Source organism: Sceloporus occidentalis, unplaced genomic scaffold (assembly GCF_023333645.1).
Source record: "Sceloporus occidentalis isolate IW3139 unplaced genomic scaffold, rSceOcc1.0.p SCAF_9, whole genome shotgun sequence".
In the NCBI taxonomy this organism is placed as follows: domain Eukaryota; kingdom Metazoa; phylum Chordata; class Lepidosauria; order Squamata; family Phrynosomatidae; genus Sceloporus; species Sceloporus occidentalis.
The window spans coordinates 44019396-44041162 of NW_028316989.1; the positions used below are offsets into that span (position 1 = coordinate 44019396).

The window sequence follows — 21767 nt, forward strand, 5'->3', positions numbered from 1 at the left end:
GACCTGTTTTCAATTCATTGATTCATTTCAATTCAATTCATTCAGTTCATTTCTCTGAGAAGGGCATTGTGTGGTCTGCAGCTCTACGTTTATGTTACATGTGCTTCTAAGATACGTTGGGTGTTAGAGGTTGTTCCCTAGCAGTGGTTGAATGCGTTTGACAACTACAGGCTATTTCTTTTCTTTTTGCCTCTAGCATAGTGCCAGTGATAACCAATTTAATATTTACACACTTTTTAAATCGTACTTTGGACTTCATAAGCCCAGCTTAAAAATAAACAAAACAAAAACCAAAAAAACCAAAATAGACGCTCTCTTTAAAAAAAAAAATCCAGACCTCTTTCAAACAAACAGAAAGATTGTTTTTAAACGCAAGCCCAGCTTGCAACCGAGAAACAAACATAAAATAAAAATAATATTAATAAAAAGTATGACTCCACAGCTGCATCCTGCTTGGTTTTTGGAGGATGAACCGCTCTGAGAGCTTCCGAATCCAGCCGCGTCGCTAGCGTTCCCACCTGATGCTTAAGGCAGACTTGATGTCCCCACTATGGTCCCAGCACTGAATAGTACAGAATAGTTCCCATGCTCAATTTTGCACGTCTGGTTGCATGGAAACAGATCCTGAGATGCTCTAAAGGGAGAAGGCATTGGGACAATAGTGCAAACCTTTCTTTAAAAATAAATTGCCAAAGAGGTGGTGGGGAAACAAAACTATCAAATGTTTAATGGAGAAAAGAGGAGCCAGTGCTGAGTATCATTTGACTAGACTGCTGGCAGTAATCTCTTGGGAGGGGAGTATTATCATTGAAGATATTCGTCTTCCCTTGGCATCTCTGTGTTAAGAGCTGCCCAAAAATGTCAGAGTTCACTTGCGCCGGCACAAGGTGCTGAGAAAAAACTATTTCGTATCAAGTCTAGTAAAAAGGGTACATAGCTTAATGGGTTAAGGGATCAACACTTCTTGCTCTGAAGATGAAGGAAAGAAAGCAAGCAACTGGTTTTCCAGCAATTTTCTAAAGGGAACATCAGCAGCAGGAGAATGTTTATGGGAAAGACCATGATTGAAACAAATGCCTCTTCCACTCTGGACACTGATTTCAAGTCAAAGGGAGATGATGCATCCCTCTCAACAAAATGACAAAAGAGGTGACTACAGGAGATGTGTGAAGAAGACAGCCTTGCGATATTTGTATCCTCTGTCTTCTACTCAAGTGAAAAGTATGGCACACCTAATAAAGTTTTTTTAAAACACCTAGAAGAATTAATTCGGGTGTTCAAAAAAGGATCACATGCCAAGCTCCTCAAGAGGCTGATCCACACAACCCTTTCTGAGCTGGAAATTTACCACAAAGTGACCTTCTCCAAGACCTCCCAATACACACAATGGAAAGGGTCTGGTGAAAAAAACGTCCGTGTGGTAGGACAAAACATACCACTGTGCAAAGCAGACTCCTAAGATACTGCAAATAAGCAATTTTATCAAGGAGCAGTTCATTTTTACTTCATGTAAGCCCTTCCACTTCATAAAGGTGGCTGGTTCTGATTCTGAGCAATGACAGGAAAGAGAGTGGAATCTCTGTAATTTAACTTCAGCTTCCCAAATGAACCAAGTAAGGAGACACAGTGCATTGTTCTGTACTGGTAGACCAATATATATTTTTTGTTTATGGGGTGAGTTTTTAAAAATCTAAAACACAGCCAACTTTACGCCTCCCCAACAGCTTTCAAAATGGCTCTTATTACAGAGGTGCATCGAAACTTGGGGGGGAAAGAAAAATGTATTGAAGAGCTTAGTAGGAGAAGCTAAGGGAAGAGAAGAGGAGAATTTGGTTTATTTTTCCCCTTTTCAATTGAAAAACTATAACCACTCAAGTATCTCTGAAGCAAAAGATCACTGTATTAACAGCTTTCTGGTTGGCAAGTGTAAATATTCAGTTGGGAGATACACATTCTAGAAAAATAGGTTCATGTTTGTATTCCATTCCCATTTGCAAGTCTTCACTCAGTTCAAGTCCTTGCAAATTTGCTTCACAGGGTTTTCCCCCATCAAGGATAAACTTTCTGATACTATCCATGGAACTGTAAGCCTGTAGGCCAGCTAACTCCTTCCATTTCCCCCACAATGTACCTGCATGGGAACTCTACTATGTGAGTCATTTCTACAGACAAACTGGCCTTCAAGTTCTCTAGCCAGACCCCACTCTTGCAAAGGTCTTGCCATTAGATGGCCTTTAATTCATTCCCCAAACACAAACATATACAAAAGGGGTACTGGTGGCAAAAGCATTGGAGGATCAAAAAATAAAAATGATATTTAGTTATTGACACAGTCCCTGGACAATTTAGTAGATATCAACTAACCCTTTAGCCCTCCCAGCTTTTCTGTACAGAATTAGTGCATATCCAAATGGATACACAGCTACTTTTATTTATATATGTATATTTTTATATGTACGAATATATACAGTATATCTCTACATACCAGTGACCAAACACTGCAAAAAGAGCCACATCCATTTGCTATCGAGGGCTTTTGGTTTTTGGTGTTGTTCTCCATAAGAATATTAGCTAGGCTACCCTGGGATATCTTCGCCTGTCCCATCCACCCCAACATACATATTGGGAGATGAAAGAAAACTGAAGGAGTGTCTGCCTGTAGAAGTTGGTAGCCAGCAATGTACAAAGAATGGACTTTTTTTTAGTACATAAGCAACCAAAACTGAGCCGGCCCAGTCTGGTCACATCCAAAGTTTAACCCAGAAGGCAATCCTCCCTCTACACTGAGCTTTTAAGACACCTTTTAAAAAGTAACATCTTCAAGAAACAGAGGTCCTGCAGTTAAGAACAGGCTGCAAATGCAGATGCACAGATGGGCTTCCGCTGTAAGAAAAGCCAACGCTATTCAATGTAGAGGGGGAAGAGTCACCAGTGTGTTGGCTCCCACACTGCATACATTTGGCAAGATAGAACAAGAGATGGCTTCATCCTTGCAAGTGGGGTCAGCAGAAGATCTCCTCACCTTCTGGGGCTGCTTCTGGAGAGTGAGTATCTGGGAAGAGAAGACAATGAACAACATAAAAATCATGCTAAAAAGTCCAGATTTTTCCCCTATTCTCCCTGCCCACAGATTCAAAGACTCTAAACTCAATCAATATTCCAAATGCAATGTCTACCCACTTTCTATGAAAGGGAAAATGCAGTGAGATTAGATCTGGCAGAAGGGAGTCTCTGTATATCTTTACATCCTTGGCTCTGAGAGACTTAAAGTCTATATTTACCGGATTGCTGTGAGCGGTGCCCTTTGCCTTTCTTCTTCTTTTCCTTCTTCTCCTTTGGCTTGGCCAAGCCAAAGAGGCGGTTGGGCATCTGACAATGTCCCTCAGCTGGTTTGTTGGTTTGGCTTGATGTGGTGGTGCCCATTGAGTGGAAAGCAGTTTTCTCTTTGTGTGTCCTTGAAAAGCTGTTTCTTTTGGGTGACACAGAGAGCTCTGTGTCCAACTGACCATGTTTGGTCAGAGAAGAGCCTAGTAGTCTGGAAGAGGAGTCTTCAGCTGCAAGCCCAGAAGGGGTCCTGCCCATCTTGGCATGCTGGTTGGAAAACTGAAAGGCAGAGAGTGAAACAAAGAACATAAATATATCGGCCATCTTAGTGGCATCAACAGTCTCAAGTGTTGTATGTGTAAGAGGCAAAAGCTCAACGCAGGCCACATGAACGTAAAAAAGAGATCATCTCTTCCTTGGACACACAGAATGCCAAGGAATCCCAGGGTTGAACCCCACCCTCCATTTTACTCTGCTGCATGCAAAAACTCTCAAATGCAAATGGGACAGTTACCAGACTGAGACTGGGTTCTGACTGTGGTTGGGAGAGGTACTCCATATCTCTCTTCACTTGCTCCTTCTCCTTCTCTAGCTGCTTCTGGGCAGCCCGAAGGTGCTCCAAGTCAAGTTGGTAGGCGGCTTTCTTTTGCTGTAGCTCTTCCCTCTCCTTCTCCAGGTTATGGTGTCCTTTCTGGACCTGCTCTTCCCGCTGGGCCAGTTGGGCTTCCCGTTCCACCAATTCTTTCTCTCGGGCCTCCCATTCCCTCTCCCTCCTCCGTTTCTCTTCCTGGTGCTGGGCCTGCTGCTTCTGGAGGTTGGCCAGCTCCTGCCTCTGCTTCTCCATGCTCCGTTGCTTCTCCTGTTCAATCAATGAGTTGGGCCGGAAAGAGCTGCGGCTCAGAGCCCTCTCTGTCAGAAGCAGCTTCTGGTCCTCAATGTAAGTGTCCTGCTGCACCACAACAGCCTGTGAGAAAGAAGAGGCAAGAGTTGCTAGTGGGAAAAGCTACAGGAACAGTGGAAGAGCACCTGCAAGTACAATTTATTATACATTCTGCCCCTCTTTACTCTCCTCATCAGCTACCCTTCATACCCTATACATGCAACTCATAATAATTGATGAAACGAACAGTCATCAAATCACCTTTGTTATTTTCCAAAAAGTCAATTAACAATTTCCAATCTTTCCCAAGTCTTGTTAATGAATTTTCTTCCGATGTCCAACAAAACAAAAGGTCAAGACACATGATCTGGATGGTCTTAGATTAAATTACAGCTTTACAAGGGCACCTTGTTTCCTTCACACATCCCAATCTGCCTGGAATGAACGCTGCTGTTGGTGATTTCTTCTTCACAATCTACAACATATCTTGGTATTTTAACCATTTTTCTATGTTTGGCTGAGTCAATCAACAGAGTTTTCCAAGAACTGGGTCTTTTGCTTTGAGAGGACAAGCCCTCCATGAAGACGCCTGAGAGCAATGTATCCAAATACTAATAGCATTCTCCTCCTTCACCCTGATAAAATACCCAGCCTCACAAGAACTCTTCCATTTCACTAGCCATTTTGTTGCAGATGCTCTTGTTCTCCTGGTGGTCTGTAAGATGGCCAGTAAAGCATAGCCTAACCTGGCTGGGGTTAGGCCACTCTTATAAAGACTCTCTTCTAACATTTGGAGGGTTTAAGAAAGGCCTCTAAAGGTCATGAGGTGTGAAGACATCAATTTTAAAGCAATTGCTGCTTGATCAGGGCTGTTGGTTTTTAAAATGTCTTTGTCTTGATTGGGCTTTTAAGACTTTTAAAATTTGGACTTGTGAGGATTTTCTATAAGGACCTAGTTGAAAGAGCACAGTGTTTACAGAAGATCCATCTGATGTACTGAACCCCTTTTAAAACCAATATCCCATTGATGCTACAGGCTTGCAACGGAGCGGGGAGGAGTATAATGGGATTCTATTCCCTTTGCAAACAGAGAAGCCTTGAAGCAAAGCACCACCTGTCAATGGCAGAGCCTTCCCACCTCCTTTTGGGACTTACCTGCAAAGTACCCAGCAAGCTGTGGAGTTGTGTTATGCTCTGGAGAACTTGCTGAAAAGGAAAAACAGAAATGGAGTAGCTATTAGCTGCTAGTTGTCATTTGCTACACCGGTCTCCTGCCCTTCCTTCAAGGAATTCAGAAGTGTTTTAGCTCAGAAGCAGGAAAAAGGGAGAACATGCTCTGCTGATGGACTACAGACCAAAGATTCACCCCCACAACCTTTTCAGATGCAAAGACATCCTGTTACATATTACCCTGCCATTTTTTAATGTATTTGATATTGCTTAACAAGTTGTTTTGATAAAGTGCCATGCCAAGTTAGGGACTGGGGAATTCATGGCCCTCCAAATGTTGTTGGACTGTAGCTCCTATTATCTCACAGCATAATGGGAGCTACAGTCCAATATCAATCTTCATAGATATAAAGGCTAAAAGCTTAATTGTGTAAAAAAATGCCTCATCTTTGAAAGCACAGAGAGTGAGAGGAAGAGACAGACAGATAAGAAAGGCACAAAAGATGGAGTACAATGTGAGACATTATAAGACTGACCCATATTGTGGACCCCCAAATCCCTAGTATACAAAGCCAAGTTAGAACAGTGGTTTTTACCTCATTGTTCCTTTTCAGCACAAACATCAAGTTAGCTGTTCCTCCCTAGGAAGAAATCAGACAGCGTAAATTTGGAGGGGGGGAGGCAAAAGAAGGACACCAAATGTAACTAGACAGAGCAAATCATTTATGCAAAAAGCCTTTCACTAAAGTGGCAGAGCTCCAAATATGTTGGACTACAATCAGAATCTGTGTGGTCTAGCAAAAATGGATTGGAGATGATAAGCTTTGCCTTCCTTCTGGAGGCTACCAGTCTGTACCTTGAGATCTAACTTGTAGTCTGAAGCCCCAAGTTCATTTTAGGATTGTCATAAGTCAGAAATGGCATAAAAGCCCACAATAACAGTGCCCAAAGTTGCACTGAAATCACTGGACAGTCAAACACTTCTACAGCTATCTTTACTTTTCCTTCTAGGGGGAAATGAATATCAGTTCAGTGAAGCTCAGCAAGACCTTATATATCCTTACTACCCAAAACCCTCTGAATGCAGCGGTGGTGAAATGTGTGGCTTTCCAAATATTGCTGGACAGCAATTCCCATAAACAACAGGCACTGGAGAGGGATAATGGAGACTTCAGTCCAACATCATCTGTAAGTCTGCTCCCTCCACATTCCTGATTTGGAAATACTGGGGGTACCAGGCCCAGGACTTCATGTCCTAAACATACTATACCTTCTTCAAGACACTGTCTGACTCTGTCCTCCTAAGATCCTGTACATCATCTCCTTCATCCTTCTCCCCACCTAAAAAAGCCCAAACAAAACTAGAGTTCATATGTGCTGCTTATGTTTTTCACAGCTCAAGAGAAGAAAACACATCAACCACATAATTGCAAAAAGAAAGCCAAAATAAGCAGAGAGCCTTTGTTCCCTCCTTGACTTAATCTCCTTGGATATTCTCCAAAGATATGGCAATCCAACTCCCAAATGAAAGCCAACTGAAGGTTGCAAGCCACAGTGGAACCCAGGGGAGAGATGGAAAGCATGCTCACCTTTGCATACATTCATTTGGTGACTGTCAAATCCTCCAAATGTCTCTGCCCTTCTGGGGAGAGAGATGGGCCCCACAGTCTCCTGCTCTGAGGAGAGGTTGCTGATCTGTGGCCCAAGGGTACTTCCTAGGCTCCTGCTCACAAGCCCCTGTAATAGCTCAACTGAAAAGAGAAAGAGCAAGACCAAAAGATATCACCTTCTATCCCAGGTAATCAGCTAAGGTGGATTTAAATGGGAAGGAGAAATCCAACGTAAGCAACAACAACCACTACATCCTTGGACCACTTGGCATCAGCTTACTTGATGTGGAACAAAGTCCATCACATACATAAAACATTGTCTTAGAGACAACAAATGTAAACAAGATCCAGAAAAAAGACTCCAGGGGTCAAAAGAGGAGCCCATTCTCAGCTGGCAATAGAACTGGCAAGAGGGAAATGACCAACAGTCACATTGGTCAGACATGATGGAAACTATAGTCCAGCCCATCTGGAAGACATCAGGTTGCGGAAGGTTAGGATGCATCAACATTTGACTCAGGACAGTTAATTTCTAGAAAAAGCTATAAGAGTTTATCAAGGGATTTTTGCATTCTGTCTTCCAATGAAAGTTTCAGGAATAAGGTGAGGGAGTCATCTTTGCAGGTACTTTGAAAGGCATGCAAAATACACAGTGTTACAGAGAGAGTAATGTCAGAAGAGGTTACAATCCCCAAACAGGGGATCTGTGACCACTGAGATGTTGTTGTTAAGATGCCAATCCTGATTAGTTCTGGGGAGCATGGCCAACCATCCTAGATGACAGATGTTGTGTTTCAACAGCATCTGATGAAATACAGGTTCACCTGTTCTGAAATTTGGCAGAGAGGGAGACAGCAGATGGTAACAATGAGAAAACAGAAGCAAACTGTAGGAAAACAGAAGATAGTGCAGTTGGAATATTTAATCTCAGGGAGGCTTCTTATTGGGGTGTGTGGTATGTACCCTGATCTAAGGCAAAGGACTAGGAAAAACTGATGGCCCCTTACAGAAGAAGCTAGAATCAGACCACTGGTTCATCTAGTTAAGTCACCAATGGTTTTGAGTCTCCACAGTTCTTTTCCAGCTTGGAAATGTCAAGGATTGAATCTGGGATCCTCAGTATACAAGATATGCCCTCTGCTACTGTGCTATGACATCTCCCCTTTTGTTTAAGAAAAACAATTATTATTATTACTAGACTGAAAACTCTTTTAATCATAATATATTTTAATCATAATATATAATACATTTAACTCTTTTTCAAAGGGGGGAAATTGTAATTTTATGTACAATATTGTATATGGATGTTTTAGTTGGTAGCCACTTTGTCTTGCTCCAGAAAAGCAGGATAGAAATAAAAGTTTTATTGTTATTTATTAAAAAAGGGAGGGATGAAAGCAAAAGAAAACGGAAAAAAGAAGAAAAAGGCCTACAGCACCAAATGTTCCAGACAGTCTCACATTTGAGTACTAGCCAGACCCAACCCTGCTTGGTTTCTCCGATCAGACAAGATTGGGTACTTTTAACTGCAAGAACCTTCCCTGGATGACTGGAAGGTCTCTTTGTAATTTCATGAATGAGAAATAATAAACAAGCGAAGGCTCTTTCCTGAATTAGAATCTGTATGCACACATATACTCTTTGTTTTAGTTGTTCTTGGGTGTTTTGAAGTTGTTTCCTACTTATGGTGACCCTAAGGCGAACCTATCATGGGGTTTTCTTGGCACTATTTGCTCAACTGTGTTTAGCATGGTAATCGGATGCAACACGATTGCCATGCTAAACCTACTGAAAGGGTGCTGTGCTAGTGATAACACTTCTTTTTAGGAGAGCTGGATGTGGGCTCAGGGTTCCACTTACCTTCATTTATCACGCTCTTCATCACACTTTGTCCCTTGGGAGCCTCTTCGGTATTGGACCGGAACAAAGTTCTGGGTGCCACATGATCCTCATGCCTGCTGCAGTCAGTCATGTCTCGAAAAATCTTCTCCTTCTCCTCCAGCAGCGTTATGATCTGCTGATCTTTTTGCTGGAGCTGTTCTGTGGGGTGGGCAGGCCAGGGTTTGGGGGAAGAAGGAAAAGGTCAGTCAAAAGAAGAATTGTTACAGAACATGGCATGCTACTCAGATTCCTGCAGATTGAGTTATCTCTGAGGCTCTGCCTCCACATTGTGGCATGTTAAGGAATTGCAGAGATCAAGAAAAAGTTTGCTGATGGAGAGCTACTACAGAAAAGCATGCTCCTCAAAATGAACAGGAGACACCAACCTGAGAAAAGAAAAATATAATATGCATGGACACATAAGGTTTCCTTACAATTAGTTAGGTCTACATTGAGAAACTATACACTGAAAGGCTCCCTAGAAGACATCTTTCCAGCTGCACATGGCAATAACAGGGTTTGAAATGTTAAAGTCCCACGTGAAAATCCATTTCCAGGTTCAGTTCTGACTTTTAAAGCACTGCATCGCTTGGAACAAGAGGACCAGAATCTCCCTTGTCTTCTGGAGGTTGCTACAAGGAAAATAAGTCAAGGCTCCTGTATGTTTTTTACCTTTCAGTTCCCTCGCTTTGGTATCTAGCACTCGTTTTTCCTCTTCTGATTCACTAGGGATGCCTTCATCTTCTTCTTTATCCCTGCAGAGAGAATCAGAATGAGAATATAGGTTAAGGAAAGGGTACCAGTTTCAAATATGCCAGCATCCCTATGTCTTTTGGGAACTCTTAAAGTACCAACTGAGCATCATTTCAGATGTTAGGATGGAGAACAAAAGTTTTAGGAGGAAGGCAAAACTTCCAGTTTTTGCAAGAAGAGGGCAAGAATCCAAGCAAGGTTTTAAAAGACCAGTGTTTATTATGTTGACCATTTCACTATGACAACTAAATCTAGTATGTGGCCAATTTGATACATTGCTGTCTGACCATATATGATTTGCATTGCAATGGATTAGAATTCCTTAGAATTTTATATGTCCCACTAACAACATAGCAATGTATCCAAGACAGCTTAGTCACTCTCTCATTCGCACATACACCCTTTTTAAAGCAAGGGAGTCTTGTGCTCTTGGCACACTCCACCAGCTAAATGTTCATATGTACTTGATAACAGCAGTATTCAATATGCACAACCCATGAGCCAGCCAGAAATTCCCTCTCCGGATGGTTCCAACATTTCGGTGTGATACAAGGATACCTAACTTAACTCTTTCTATGGTCATGCTGGCTGTTCTGAGAACTGTAGTCCACAAAATAAGCTCTGCAAGCCAATGACCCAACATCTACACAGTGAATAGCAGCAGCATCCCAGGGTTTCATCTGGAAAGTCTGAATAAGTTCAGACTTATAAATGCAAAGCATGTGCTCTACTATTGCACTACATTCCTATGTTCAATTTGTTTGGTATAATCCCCATGCCTCCACAAATCATCATTTGGCTCCTTACATGGTGTTAATTGTGTCTTGGATGGTGAGTATCCAACTGTTGCGTTCCTCCTTGGAGCTGGCATGAACCTCCACCATTTCCGGATCTTTTCCTCCCATGCTGATCAGGAACAAACCCTTCTCCTCGTGGGCTACTTCACGGACAATCAGCTTCTTCAGCGAGATCACAGTGGATCTTTGATCCTTTTGTTTGTAATGGAGGGAGGAAGTTGAGAGAAAGGCTTTTTATTATTATCATTATTTGATGCAGCCAGGTTTTCATCTGATGCAGCCTCAGAAAGCTCTTGCCTACAATTGGACATGCAATTCTTAGTCACTCCCTATATCCAAAGGCCTAAGGGAAGGGCAGCAAAAACTGGAGACTGTAGCAACAAAAATGCCATAACCAAAAAGAGCTTGGAGTAAATTTTGTCAAATTTAATCATCAAAGTCAAATTACCTCAGTGAAAAAAACAGGAGCAGAAAATGAATCTCTGCTATAGATCTTTGAAGTGTAAACTTGGTAATTGAGATGATCACCATAGATAAAAAGTATAGGAGCCTTACTCAGTGTATTTCAATAGACAAGATTGAATTCACACCAGGAAAACGTTCTGGTTGCATAAGGTTGCATGAGCAGTTTTAGGCTACTGGGGTCACCACTAACACCCACAGAAACCTAGGTATCCCTCTATATGTAATGAAGCCAGCCTAAATCACAGTCCTAAATGCCCTTACTTCTACTGACATAGGGTCACCACTTCAGTTCGCAAAACTAAAATGCATCTAAATAGCCCAGAAATAGATATGCCTATGTCTTATTTTTTTTAAAAAAATGTTTTAATTTTTAATTTATGCTGCTGTGGCATTTTCAATTATTAGTTATTCTTTCATTTACAGCTTTTTTGTGCTTGTTGTGGTGCACAATAATTACAAGAATTAATGACAAACAGGAAACACGATAAAAAGGCTAAGGAAAATTTGCACAGGGACATTAAGAGAGCCAGTGGTTTGAGTGTTGGACTACGATTCTGAAGGCCAGGGTTTGAATCCCTGCTCAGCTGTGGAAACCCACGGGATGACCTTAAGCAAAACATGTTATTTCAGCCTCGGAGGGAGGCAAACACAAGCCCCCTCTGCCAAGAAAACCCTAATAAAGGTTTGCCTTAGGGTTGCTATAAGTCAGAAACAACTTGAAGGCACACAACAACAATAATTAAGAAAGAAATACAGTCAGCCCTTCATACCCACAAATGCAACCATGCATGGCTAGAAAATATTTGTGTGTGTGTGTGTGTGTGTGTGTGTACGGACAGGTTGCTTACCTGTAACAGTATTTCTTCGAGTGGTCATCTGCGAATACATACAAATACACACATACACACTCCAAAAAGCAAAGCTTGTTTTTACCATCTTATATAAGGGACACCATTTTACTATGCCATTGTATTTAATGGAACTTGAGTATCCACACATTTTTGTGCCCATGGAAAGGGGAGGGAGCCTGGAATCAAGCCCCAGTGGGTACCAAGGGCCTACTGTAATAGCTCTTGATATGAATCTCTTATGTTCTCAAGGTGTGAAATACTACACATTTTGCTTTAAAATGAGAAGGGGGTATTACAAAACTATCAAAAGCAGAAACCTGGATCCAGGGAATCATCTTTTTACTGAATGAAAACAATTAATATTTCAGAAGGGCGGAAAAGGACCTTACCAGAGATGCAAATACGTATTTCTGATCTTTTTCTTGAAGAAATATCAGAACATCGGAGAGGAGTACAGCCAGGACCTCTGACAAGGAAAAAACAAACCCACACACAATCACATCACAAACTTCGGCACATTCAAAGAACCCCTCCTCTATCAAAAAATGCAGGAAAGGGGATACATACAGTCTCCCTTACCTTTCAACCTGCCAGCCGTATGTTTGAGAGAGACCGGTCCATCCCGAATAAACTTTCTGCGCCTCAGGTCCTCTCTGGCAAACATCTGCCCACTCTTCATCCTCATGATAGACTTGCTGTCCGTTCGGGTGTAAATTTCATTGAGGCGCATCTTCTTCTCATAGTTGCTGACTTTGCTGTTCACGGCAGTGATGACTTCCTTCACTAGGTTTAGCGAAAGCACCAGATCCTGATGTTCAATGTCATTTTCTAAACACAAACAGACACACGCTTCAGTTCTCCTTTTGCATATCTCTCAAGTGCAAAAATCTCAGTTCCTAATTCCTGTCCTCCCTGATCATCGCTTTAAAACCCTGCAGCACATGCATTAGATTCTAAATTTCATATCACCCATAAAAGTAAGAATTCATTTATTGAATTCATGTTCTTACAGGACTGAATGAATGGGGTGAACTGGTGCCCAGGAAGGACCTCTATAGACTGTATGAATACCCATGGAAATGCAAAACACGTGGGTATGGTGATGACCTGACAAGTTCAGTTTTAAGGATGGTTGTTGACAGACAAGGCAGGAGGAATTCTTCATACAGTTTATAGAAGTCCTTCCTGGGCATCATTTCACTCCATGGGTCTAAGGAAGTCTGTTGAAGTCTACAAAAGCTTATGCTTCTTCTTTCACACAATTAGTTTCAAAGATGCTGCAAAATCCTTTTCCATATTGATATTCCAGAAAAACACAGCTATGTCTCTGAATTCTATTTTGAGCATAGTAACTATACATTTGGAGGGGCCATTTCAGGAGCATTTCAATGAAACTGAACTTTCCAGGGGTAATGCTTTCATCAAAGAACATATCCAAGTCCTTCTGTGAGACTGTCTTGCAAAAGATTTCCTTCAGCCCACAATGAACCAGGCCCAATTAAAGCCACCATTTGTGAGGTTCAGATTGCCATCTCCCTGTCACACCTGAAAATAATAGTACTTTAAAGCATTTCCATGAGGCAGGTATCTTACCCCAGACTCATAAAGCTATACCCAATGGGAGCCGAGTGAGGCAGGAAAGCAAGAAGAGCCATTACACTGAGACTCAAAGGAAGATCTACCTTTTGTATGCTGTAATATTCTCTGTAGGAGTACTGGATATTTAGTGATTCTCTGGGTCACTAGCAAAATGCACTCGGGAATTCCCAGGCGCCTCACCACAGAGCTGCTCATCTTTTTCTATGAAAAACAAGAACAAAATGAAAATGCTTAGTAAAGAGTGAGACAGGAAAGAGGAGACAGACAGTCCTCACCCCAGCTACCACCATTCACCATTGTTCATTGCTACTACAGATAGCTGTACCTTACCTTGTAAATTATTACAAGCAACTAACACCCTCCATTTTGCACCCCACCACCCAGGGTGGGGAGCATGTGGATCTGGAAATGTTGTTGAAATGCAATGCCCACAAATCCTAGCTGGCATAGCCAATGGCAAGGAATGAGGGAAGGAGCAGACCAACAGCATCTAGAGGACCACAAGTTCCTCATCCTTGATATATCCAGTGGTGGCGAACCTATGGCACACATGCCAGAGGTGGCACTCAGAGCCCTCTCTCTGTGCTGTCACCCCAGCACAGAGTTTGCCAGAGTTGGTTACTAGAAAGCTGGAGGGACATGGCACTTTGCAATAAATAAGTGGGTATTGGGTTGCAGTTTGGGCACTCAGCCTCTAAAAGGTTTGCCATCACTGATATATACCATTACAAGACACACTTCCCATGGGAAACATGCATGTCATGTAGACTTCTGCACCTCTACAAGCTGACTGCACACTTGAAGAGTCCAAGTACGTATTACTCCACAATCCAAGTCAAGTTGCTAGCGCTCACAATTAACATGTAGTTAGAGAAATTACCAGGTAACCAAAGTTTTAGTTCCTGATACTACTTTTTATATAGTCCTCTTATAACACACTATCCCTTTCTACCACATATACTCTTCCTGGTTCATGTCTTTTCTATCATAAGAACATGAAGAGAATACATGCCCTAAACACTGTTTAGCCACATAAAATGTCCATGGGTTATCCTGCTAGCAATATAGCTTGGTGTAGCACCAGCATCTTGGAAAGAAGGATGCAAACAATTACCTTCCATCTCCACACTTCTATCTTCTTCACTGTGTTCTGCTTCTACACATCTGTAGTCTTGGAAAATGCCCCCCCCCCCCCCCCCAGCTTACCTTGATGAATGCTTGGAATCGTTTGTCCTTGGAGAGCAAGTCTTTAAAATAATTCACTGCCTCGTTGTGATGCCCACAGAATTTGCCATAGATTTTCTTCATTCGCTCAGCATTCTCTCCAGAAAACTGTGAGATGCAAAACGTAAAGTGACTTCCCATGGCAAGGAAGGCAACTTCCCAACAGCCAGAGATGCTCAACAGTGACATCCTGACTACCATTCTAGCATCCCACGCTGGAAGATGAACACAGCAGAGCTGGGTTGTCACAGTGGTTTTATGTCTTTGCACATACTATGAAATGTATGCATTTGTTAAAACACACTTCTACACATTTCCACACCTCTGTTTATTTAGGGTCAAAGGCTATTAAATTAGGTAAAACAATTCCCTGAATTCCTGACTTTTCCTTCAGTAAATCTGGTGCTGTGGCTTCAACCCCCAATGCAGCTATGCGTCATATTAAAAATATTGTACAGTGAGCTGTCCTTATCTGTGGTCTTGCCTTCCACAGATTTAAGCTTCCACGGATGGCAAGCCCTATTGTTTTTAACAGAGGTGCATACATGTGGCCAAGTGCACGTTGAGCTGCCATAGGAAACAATGGGACTTGAGATCCCATGTTTTTTGTTTTCCACTGGGGGAGGCAGTCTGGAACAGATCCCCCATGGATATGAAGGAACAGCTGTATTTTTATTTTATTTCTTATTTTGATTTTCCAAAATTTTATTCAGCTGTTGGGCCTTGTTAGAATGATCTTGCTGGAGTGACAATCTGATTGGTCCCTCTGCTCCCTGGTGTACCATGACACAGGTATTGATAACCACAAAGCGATGTGGTAGAGATGTCAGGTGTGATGAACTGAAAACCCTATTGTTTGGACATGCTGTTAGGGCTGCTTCACGTATTAAATATTAAAAATATTGATCACCTTCAGGCTCTGTGAATAAAATGTACAGGAAACATAAATGATTGTTGTGTTTAGACTTGGGTCCCATCTCCATGGTATCTCAATTTGTATGTCTATGCAATTACAGGTACAGTTGTTCCTCCATATTGGTGAGATATCAGCGGATTGGAGCATCCACAGATCGCACCACACCACTACTGTGCATGTAGCCGCTTTGACATGGCAACGCACGCACTGGTGTACACTGAACGTAATGGTAGCTGAGGTCCCATGTTTTTTTGGCATCCATGTGTGTATGTGTGTGTGTCTGGAATCAAACTCCCACTGATATAGAAAACTGACTGTGTTCCATCCAAAATCCAAAACTGGTCCAAAGCATTTCAGATAAGAGAGACTCGATATGCAATTCAGCTTAGATGTCTTAATAATAATGTTTTTAACCCCATCCTCAGTTCAGCCAACAAAGACATGTCCTGCTGCTTACTTGGTTCACTAGGATGTCTCCTATCCTCTTGATTACAAAGTTCTTGTCACTTCTGTCTGTGAGTGATTCCTTCTTCCTCTCCAAAATCCGCTGAAAGAATTGGCTGTGGATGTTTAACAAGTCATCCAGGCAAGGGAAAACTTTTTCCACCATATGTGGCTCATACTGTAGCTCCTGTAGCATTCCTCTGCTGTATACATCGCTCATGATCTTCAAGGTGCGAACATGGTGCATCTCCGTTTGCATCAGTTCTGCAGAAAAGGAGCAGAGAAGGATCAATGTAAGATACATGCAGGGAAGTCAAACTTGCCAAAGCAGAGAAAAGGGTTTTGAGGTTTTGTTTTGAATGTATCACACTAATCATAGCATTCCACTTTCCAAGAATCTTGGCTTTGGTTTAGAAAATGAGGATGTTTCCATGGTTGACAGGAGCTTAAAATATTATTGGAAACATATATATCTTATTCATTATATCCTGCCTCATCAGAAGAAAATCAGTGCAGCTCTCAGGCAACAGAAAAGGAGAACAAGCAGTTAAAATAAAACAAGAATGCATACATCAAAGAACAACGATATGACAAAATAGCAGTGAAAGAAAAATACTAGTGTAAAAACCAACAGTGAGCACTAGAAAGCGCTATTTAAAGACCATTTTGTGAAATTCTTGGTAAAATCTTATGACACAGAGGAAGGGCTGAGAGAGATATCTAGTAGTGTCGAAAGGGATTCAGTAACACTTCCTTTCCTTTTCCTGTGATTAGCAGATAATAAAAAAAAATGCAATGCAAGAGAGACCACACACTTCTACTGATGTATATAATGTTGCAGAATATTCCTCCTCTGACTGCACAATTCAGATTCACAGGTTTTCACTTCTAGCACAATGCTCACCATAAATGACATCTTGCCGCTTCACCACATCTTTCTTTTGCTGCCGGAGAAATTTGCTATCTACTACTTGACTCCAAGACTGAGCTTCCAGCTGCTTTGAGTCAGATTCAAAATCTCCCATGAGCTGACCTTCATTCATGTCTGCACCTAGAAAAAGGAAAGTTGGTTTATATCAGAAATGCTCTGGGTATGTCTCTACACAGATATGCTGTTCTGCAGAGTAACCCTTCATGATAAGTTGATGTGGTTACAATTCAGTCTTTGGATCTGGGTAACGGCAAATGCACCAACCCAATATTATCTGCAGATATAAAGATGCTCATGGTTCCACAATCCACTGCATGTCCCAGAAAATGTCAGAATGTGATTTGTCAAACTCTGAACTTTGGAGTAGCAGCTGAGACGCTTTGGATGGGAGTCTCTACTGCATTCACACTATCAAGGTGGAGGGTAAAGACAGATATGAGTAACTGCTGAGATCTCTCAGAGCCACTGCTCTTTACAATTTGTGTACCTTTGGCTCAAGGAGTGCAGGGTTAGCAAACATCAGGCCCTGCTTGGGGATATAATGGCTCAATTGAGCTTTGTGTCTTCTCTGGGATTCTCAAATCCAAGAGAGGCTTAGATTAGTATCTCTACTCTGTATAACATACCAAGAACCTACTCTCTGCCCTATCAACTTGATGACTCCTACCAAAGCTCATTCTCCTTCAGTCTGTGCTTAATGCTCCAGGAGCTCACAGATGGGTGCAAAACTAGAACATCAACCGTTCTTATATGTATTATGTAAGCATGATGGGATTCATCATTCTGTAAATTTGACCCAAGAAATCAGCTACTATAAGATGATACTTTTGGACAGTAATGTGGAACAGGGTTTTGTAGAACAGAGTGATTTTTTCCCTCCCATTCTGAATGATGGCAGGAAACATTCATTGATGTTTGAACTCATAATATCATCACGCATTCAACTCTCAGTGGCTTCAAGTTATCATGATATTGCAGTGTTGGCTGGATCACATACCCACCAAGGAACAAGAATTATGTTTTGTTCACCCATGAAGATATACGTGAGTCCCAGTAATTATATAATGTCTTTAAAAGGTCTTTTATACATTACTTGGTAGTTTAGGCTGAATCCAGAATTAGTCAATCTCCCAGAGCAACCCATTTATGTAATTTCACGAAATTGCATTATAATTGACATTCAATTTATCCACCTATGTTTACTTTGGTAAATTAACAGAATGTTTGAAGATAGCTTTGCACACCTTGAACATTTAAACTTAGAGAATAATTAATAGATGCGCCTGGAGCAGAGGATTACTCAGCAGAGCATCAAACTCCAAACAGCACTTGTTCATTTGTCCTCTTAAATTATTTTATTGAAGTATAACATATAACAAACACAAACAAACACAGACACTAACCTATCATCTCACTACAAAAAAAAAAAAAAAACAATATAAAACTTGACTTCCTGCCCTCCAAACCTAAGACATGAAAACAAGAAAATAATTCACACTTCTCCCTATCTCTTCTTCCCTAATTTCACCATTATGTGCTAAATATTTTAACAAAAACTGTATACAAATAGTATTATGTATGGTTTTTGTATTCTTCACCTATTTCTAAATGCACACAGTGTGCACAATTTTGCCACAGTTTTTCTATTTACAAATGTATCAAAAACATTCAAAGTGCAAAAAAAAAAATATCTAAGGATGATCACAATCTTTATATTTCATCATAACAAACTCCGGAGCCGTGTTTATCCAGAGGTGAGTGAAATGTACCTAGGCTACAGAATTTCAGACTGTCATTAAGGTAATGCTTCTCCATATGAGATAATGAGATATGCAATAAAAACTAATCTTGTCGGGGAAAGAATTCTCCCTCTAAGTTTAATTTTCTGTATCCATAATATATGGCTAATGAAAGTGATCTCCCTCCCAGGGTCTGACAAAATGATTTTGAGACATAGCTTAACCACCTACATGAAATACTAGAGATAAAAGACATTCTATACATCACAAGCATGTGCCGAACTGCAGTCTGTATTACAGGCAGGGATGCCACATTTTTTAAGCTGTTCTAGAGTGTAATAATGTCCCTGCCTACAGAAAGCTAATGCATCAGGAAGAGGTCTTTTATAAAACTCTTTCAAAATAGTCTTCTTCATGAAGGACATTTTATCACTACTTCGTGGGTTTCATCTGTGTAATTTACCTTCATCTGTTAGTGACTCTGTGGATTCATTTACACGGCTGATTTTATTCAAGGAGTCTGTTGATTGAGAGAGGAATTTCCATGTGTGGAGAATGCTTTCATCGCTTCCAACTCTGGAGGGACAAAGGCAGAGAGCTATTCAAAATTTCATGCCAAAACTACATGTTTGTCAAAGAACTGGCTCTGGCAAACAGCTGCAAACCAGTGCAAGGAGCGTGCATTTAGCAGCAGTGAAGGTGGCAGCAGTCTGTCTCTTCTCCCCTGAAATTCACTTCAGCAGTATTCTCACCGTGAGCTCCAGTTTGGAATTTCTAGTTGCTCCAATACCATCTCTGCAAACAGAAGACCATTCACCACCTCTGACCATGTGCATATTTGTGCTGCCCAAAAAGAATGTGTCTTACCCAGCAATGTTTTGGATTGAGACACTCTTGGAAAGGGCCAGGTTCTGCTGGGATCTCCTATTGCTGAACAAGGAGGTCACAGTGCTTTCATCGGGAGCCAGTATGGCAGATCGAGGTCTCTCCTTTGGCTGAGAGGCTGCAAGAGGAACACCAAGAGACATAAGCTTAGGCAGATGCTGAGCATGCAGCATGTGTGAACCACTAAGACAAGGAGGTTTACGTGCTCAAAAACACAACCCGAATAAATAAAGTGACTTTGATTTGTTCTAGCTGTCTGTTGATGTAAATATTTGTTGACAGTGGTTTTATGACCTTTTATGGGTCCAAAATGCAGTTCAAAATATCAGGCAAGACCGATGCTAAATAAAATATACAGAGTCCATCACTAACATGGACATTTCTGAACGCCACAAGGTCAACCATAGCCAGCTCTTCTAACAGCTCCTTCTACGCTATTTATACTCAAAGCTGCATAGTAGAATTACATTCAGAAAATAGTCATGCACATGAAGCATTAAATCAGCTTTAGGAGAACAAATAAATAAATAAATAACTTGTCAAAGAAAAGGCGGAAAAAAGCTACTCACTCTTACTTCTCATAATGACTGTGGGCAATGAGGAAGTATCATGCGCCTGAAGGCCTCCTTTCTGGAGCTGAAATAAAGATCAGGTAGGATGAATGTCAACTTTTCATGTTAAATAATTACTCAAAGAAGCTTAAAAGGCACAAGTACATTAGATACATACATATACATCTGTGGGATATTTATATCCGAGAATCCTGACCAGATTTTCTTGGAACAAAAGCTGTTTTAAATATTGAAAATGCCATCTGGTATAGCCTTCTGCACAATTATGCGATGATAGGATTAGACCCAGTTTCTGGGTCTACTTACCTTCATTTTGACCTTGGCACAAGCAGCCATGCTCTCCTTGCAGACTTTATGGACAATAACGCCACAGCCTGTGTGAAAGAAAGAACAGTACACATTACCACTTACTCAGGCAGAAGAGATGTTTTATTGCATCTATGTCAGACTCCCACAAAGGCATTCACACCAAATTTTACAATTTCAACTTCCTTTGGTGCACAGTGGCTATAGGAGCAGCTAAAACAGGATCTCTTTCATGATCAATTATCAGAAAAGAAAACAGACAGACATTCTTAGCAAGATTCCCATTTGAAAATACACAGTGGCCTGCCTGATAGGAGAAGAGTTGATAAACTGATGGCAGAAGAAGACACACATCCCCATGCAAAATGAAGTTTAAAATGCAGAAACCAAAATCAAGGGGGAAAGGAATGCAAAAGAAAGCCAATATATTGCTGTCAAACTAATTGGAGAGTTCATTATGTAATCCGCTTCCATTCAGATTTCCAGCTAGGGAATCCAAATAAAAGCTTTTGTAATTTAGGAGTACACAGTACCTATGCTCTGTCTCTCCTCTTCTAAAGAACTACAAGCAGTAATAATTTGCTTTGCACATTACACAGAATCAAAACTTGGGTTTGCCATGGAGTAGGCATGCAACAGAATCTAGCACCCAGACAAGAAAAGCACTTATGCAAGTCATGGCAGCCACAGATTCTGCATCCATGTATTCAACTATCCATGGCTTGGCAATATTCCCCTCTCCCAAAATAAAGTCCAAAAAACAAACCTTGATATTTCCCATTTTATAGAAGAAAAACCATTTTACTATGCCACTATATATAATGGGACTTGAGCATCTATGGATTTTGGCATCCACAGGAGAATCTGGGACCAAACCCCAGTGGATACCAAGGGCCTACTGTATTCACATGAGGCCAGCCAACCACCAATCTATATCCTTCCAGTTCTGCTGTGAGCTTCTTGAAGGAAGGGAGACATTATTAACAAACTCCTCCTACCATTTGAGTTACTCATACAACATTTTCGAGGGGTGGCGGTGGCTGCTACCCGTGGGGTAAGGGAGAAAGGAAATTTCGTGGATTTTCATTATCATCATCACAGTCAATAGTGGCTGGGCAACAGACATGCCTTCCTCAGTTTAACTTTTAACCCAAACTCATGTTTTCACCTGCGTCAATAGCAATAAACCAGCAAGTGCAGGTTTTCTGTTCAGGAATTTCCCTCTAAAGGTAACACAGCTCAGCTTGGACTTTCAAAACATGAGGTGATGTCTGTGAAGGCGAATGCTGAACTGTGTCACAATTTATGACTCAGGGAAAGCTCACCATCCTCGTCCTGCCTAGGTTATGAGAGATCAGCCTCCTTTCACTCAAAAGCCTTGCTTGAACTCAAATTTATTCAGTATGCTGACTTTAACGCC

General features: G+C 41.3%; 1 protein-coding gene across 2 annotated transcripts in view; it reads right to left on the bottom strand.

Moving 5' to 3' along the window:
- Nucleotides 1–1257: 1257 nt before the first annotated feature.
- The window catches only part of LOC149307423 (A-kinase anchor protein 13-like), a 183596-nt gene continuing 163086 nt past the window's right edge, over nucleotides 1258–21767 (bottom strand). For both annotated transcript variants that reach the window (XM_089539140.1, XM_089539139.1), the window contains 20 exons: nucleotides 20348–20415; nucleotides 20039–20105; nucleotides 19452–19587; nucleotides 19048–19160; nucleotides 16819–16965; nucleotides 15928–16178; nucleotides 14537–14662; nucleotides 13414–13531; nucleotides 12311–12559; nucleotides 12121–12197; nucleotides 10426–10607; nucleotides 9538–9620; nucleotides 8845–9024; nucleotides 6964–7125; nucleotides 6645–6715; nucleotides 5971–6015; nucleotides 5360–5410; nucleotides 3839–4288; nucleotides 3282–3603; nucleotides 1258–3052 (listed from right to left, as the gene is read on the bottom strand). In XM_089539140.1, the coding sequence (XP_089395266.1) occupies nucleotides 3003–3052; nucleotides 3282–3603; nucleotides 3839–4288; nucleotides 5360–5410; nucleotides 5971–6015; nucleotides 6645–6715; nucleotides 6964–7125; nucleotides 8845–9024; nucleotides 9538–9620; nucleotides 10426–10607; nucleotides 12121–12197; nucleotides 12311–12559; nucleotides 13414–13531; nucleotides 14537–14662; nucleotides 15928–16178; nucleotides 16819–16965; nucleotides 19048–19160; nucleotides 19452–19587; nucleotides 20039–20105; nucleotides 20348–20415 (2948 nt within the window). In that variant the 3' untranslated portion in view covers nucleotides 1258–3002. The remainder of the gene's footprint in view (nucleotides 3053–3281; nucleotides 3604–3838; nucleotides 4289–5359; nucleotides 5411–5970; nucleotides 6016–6644; nucleotides 6716–6963; nucleotides 7126–8844; nucleotides 9025–9537; nucleotides 9621–10425; nucleotides 10608–12120; nucleotides 12198–12310; nucleotides 12560–13413; nucleotides 13532–14536; nucleotides 14663–15927; nucleotides 16179–16818; nucleotides 16966–19047; nucleotides 19161–19451; nucleotides 19588–20038; nucleotides 20106–20347; nucleotides 20416–21767) is intronic.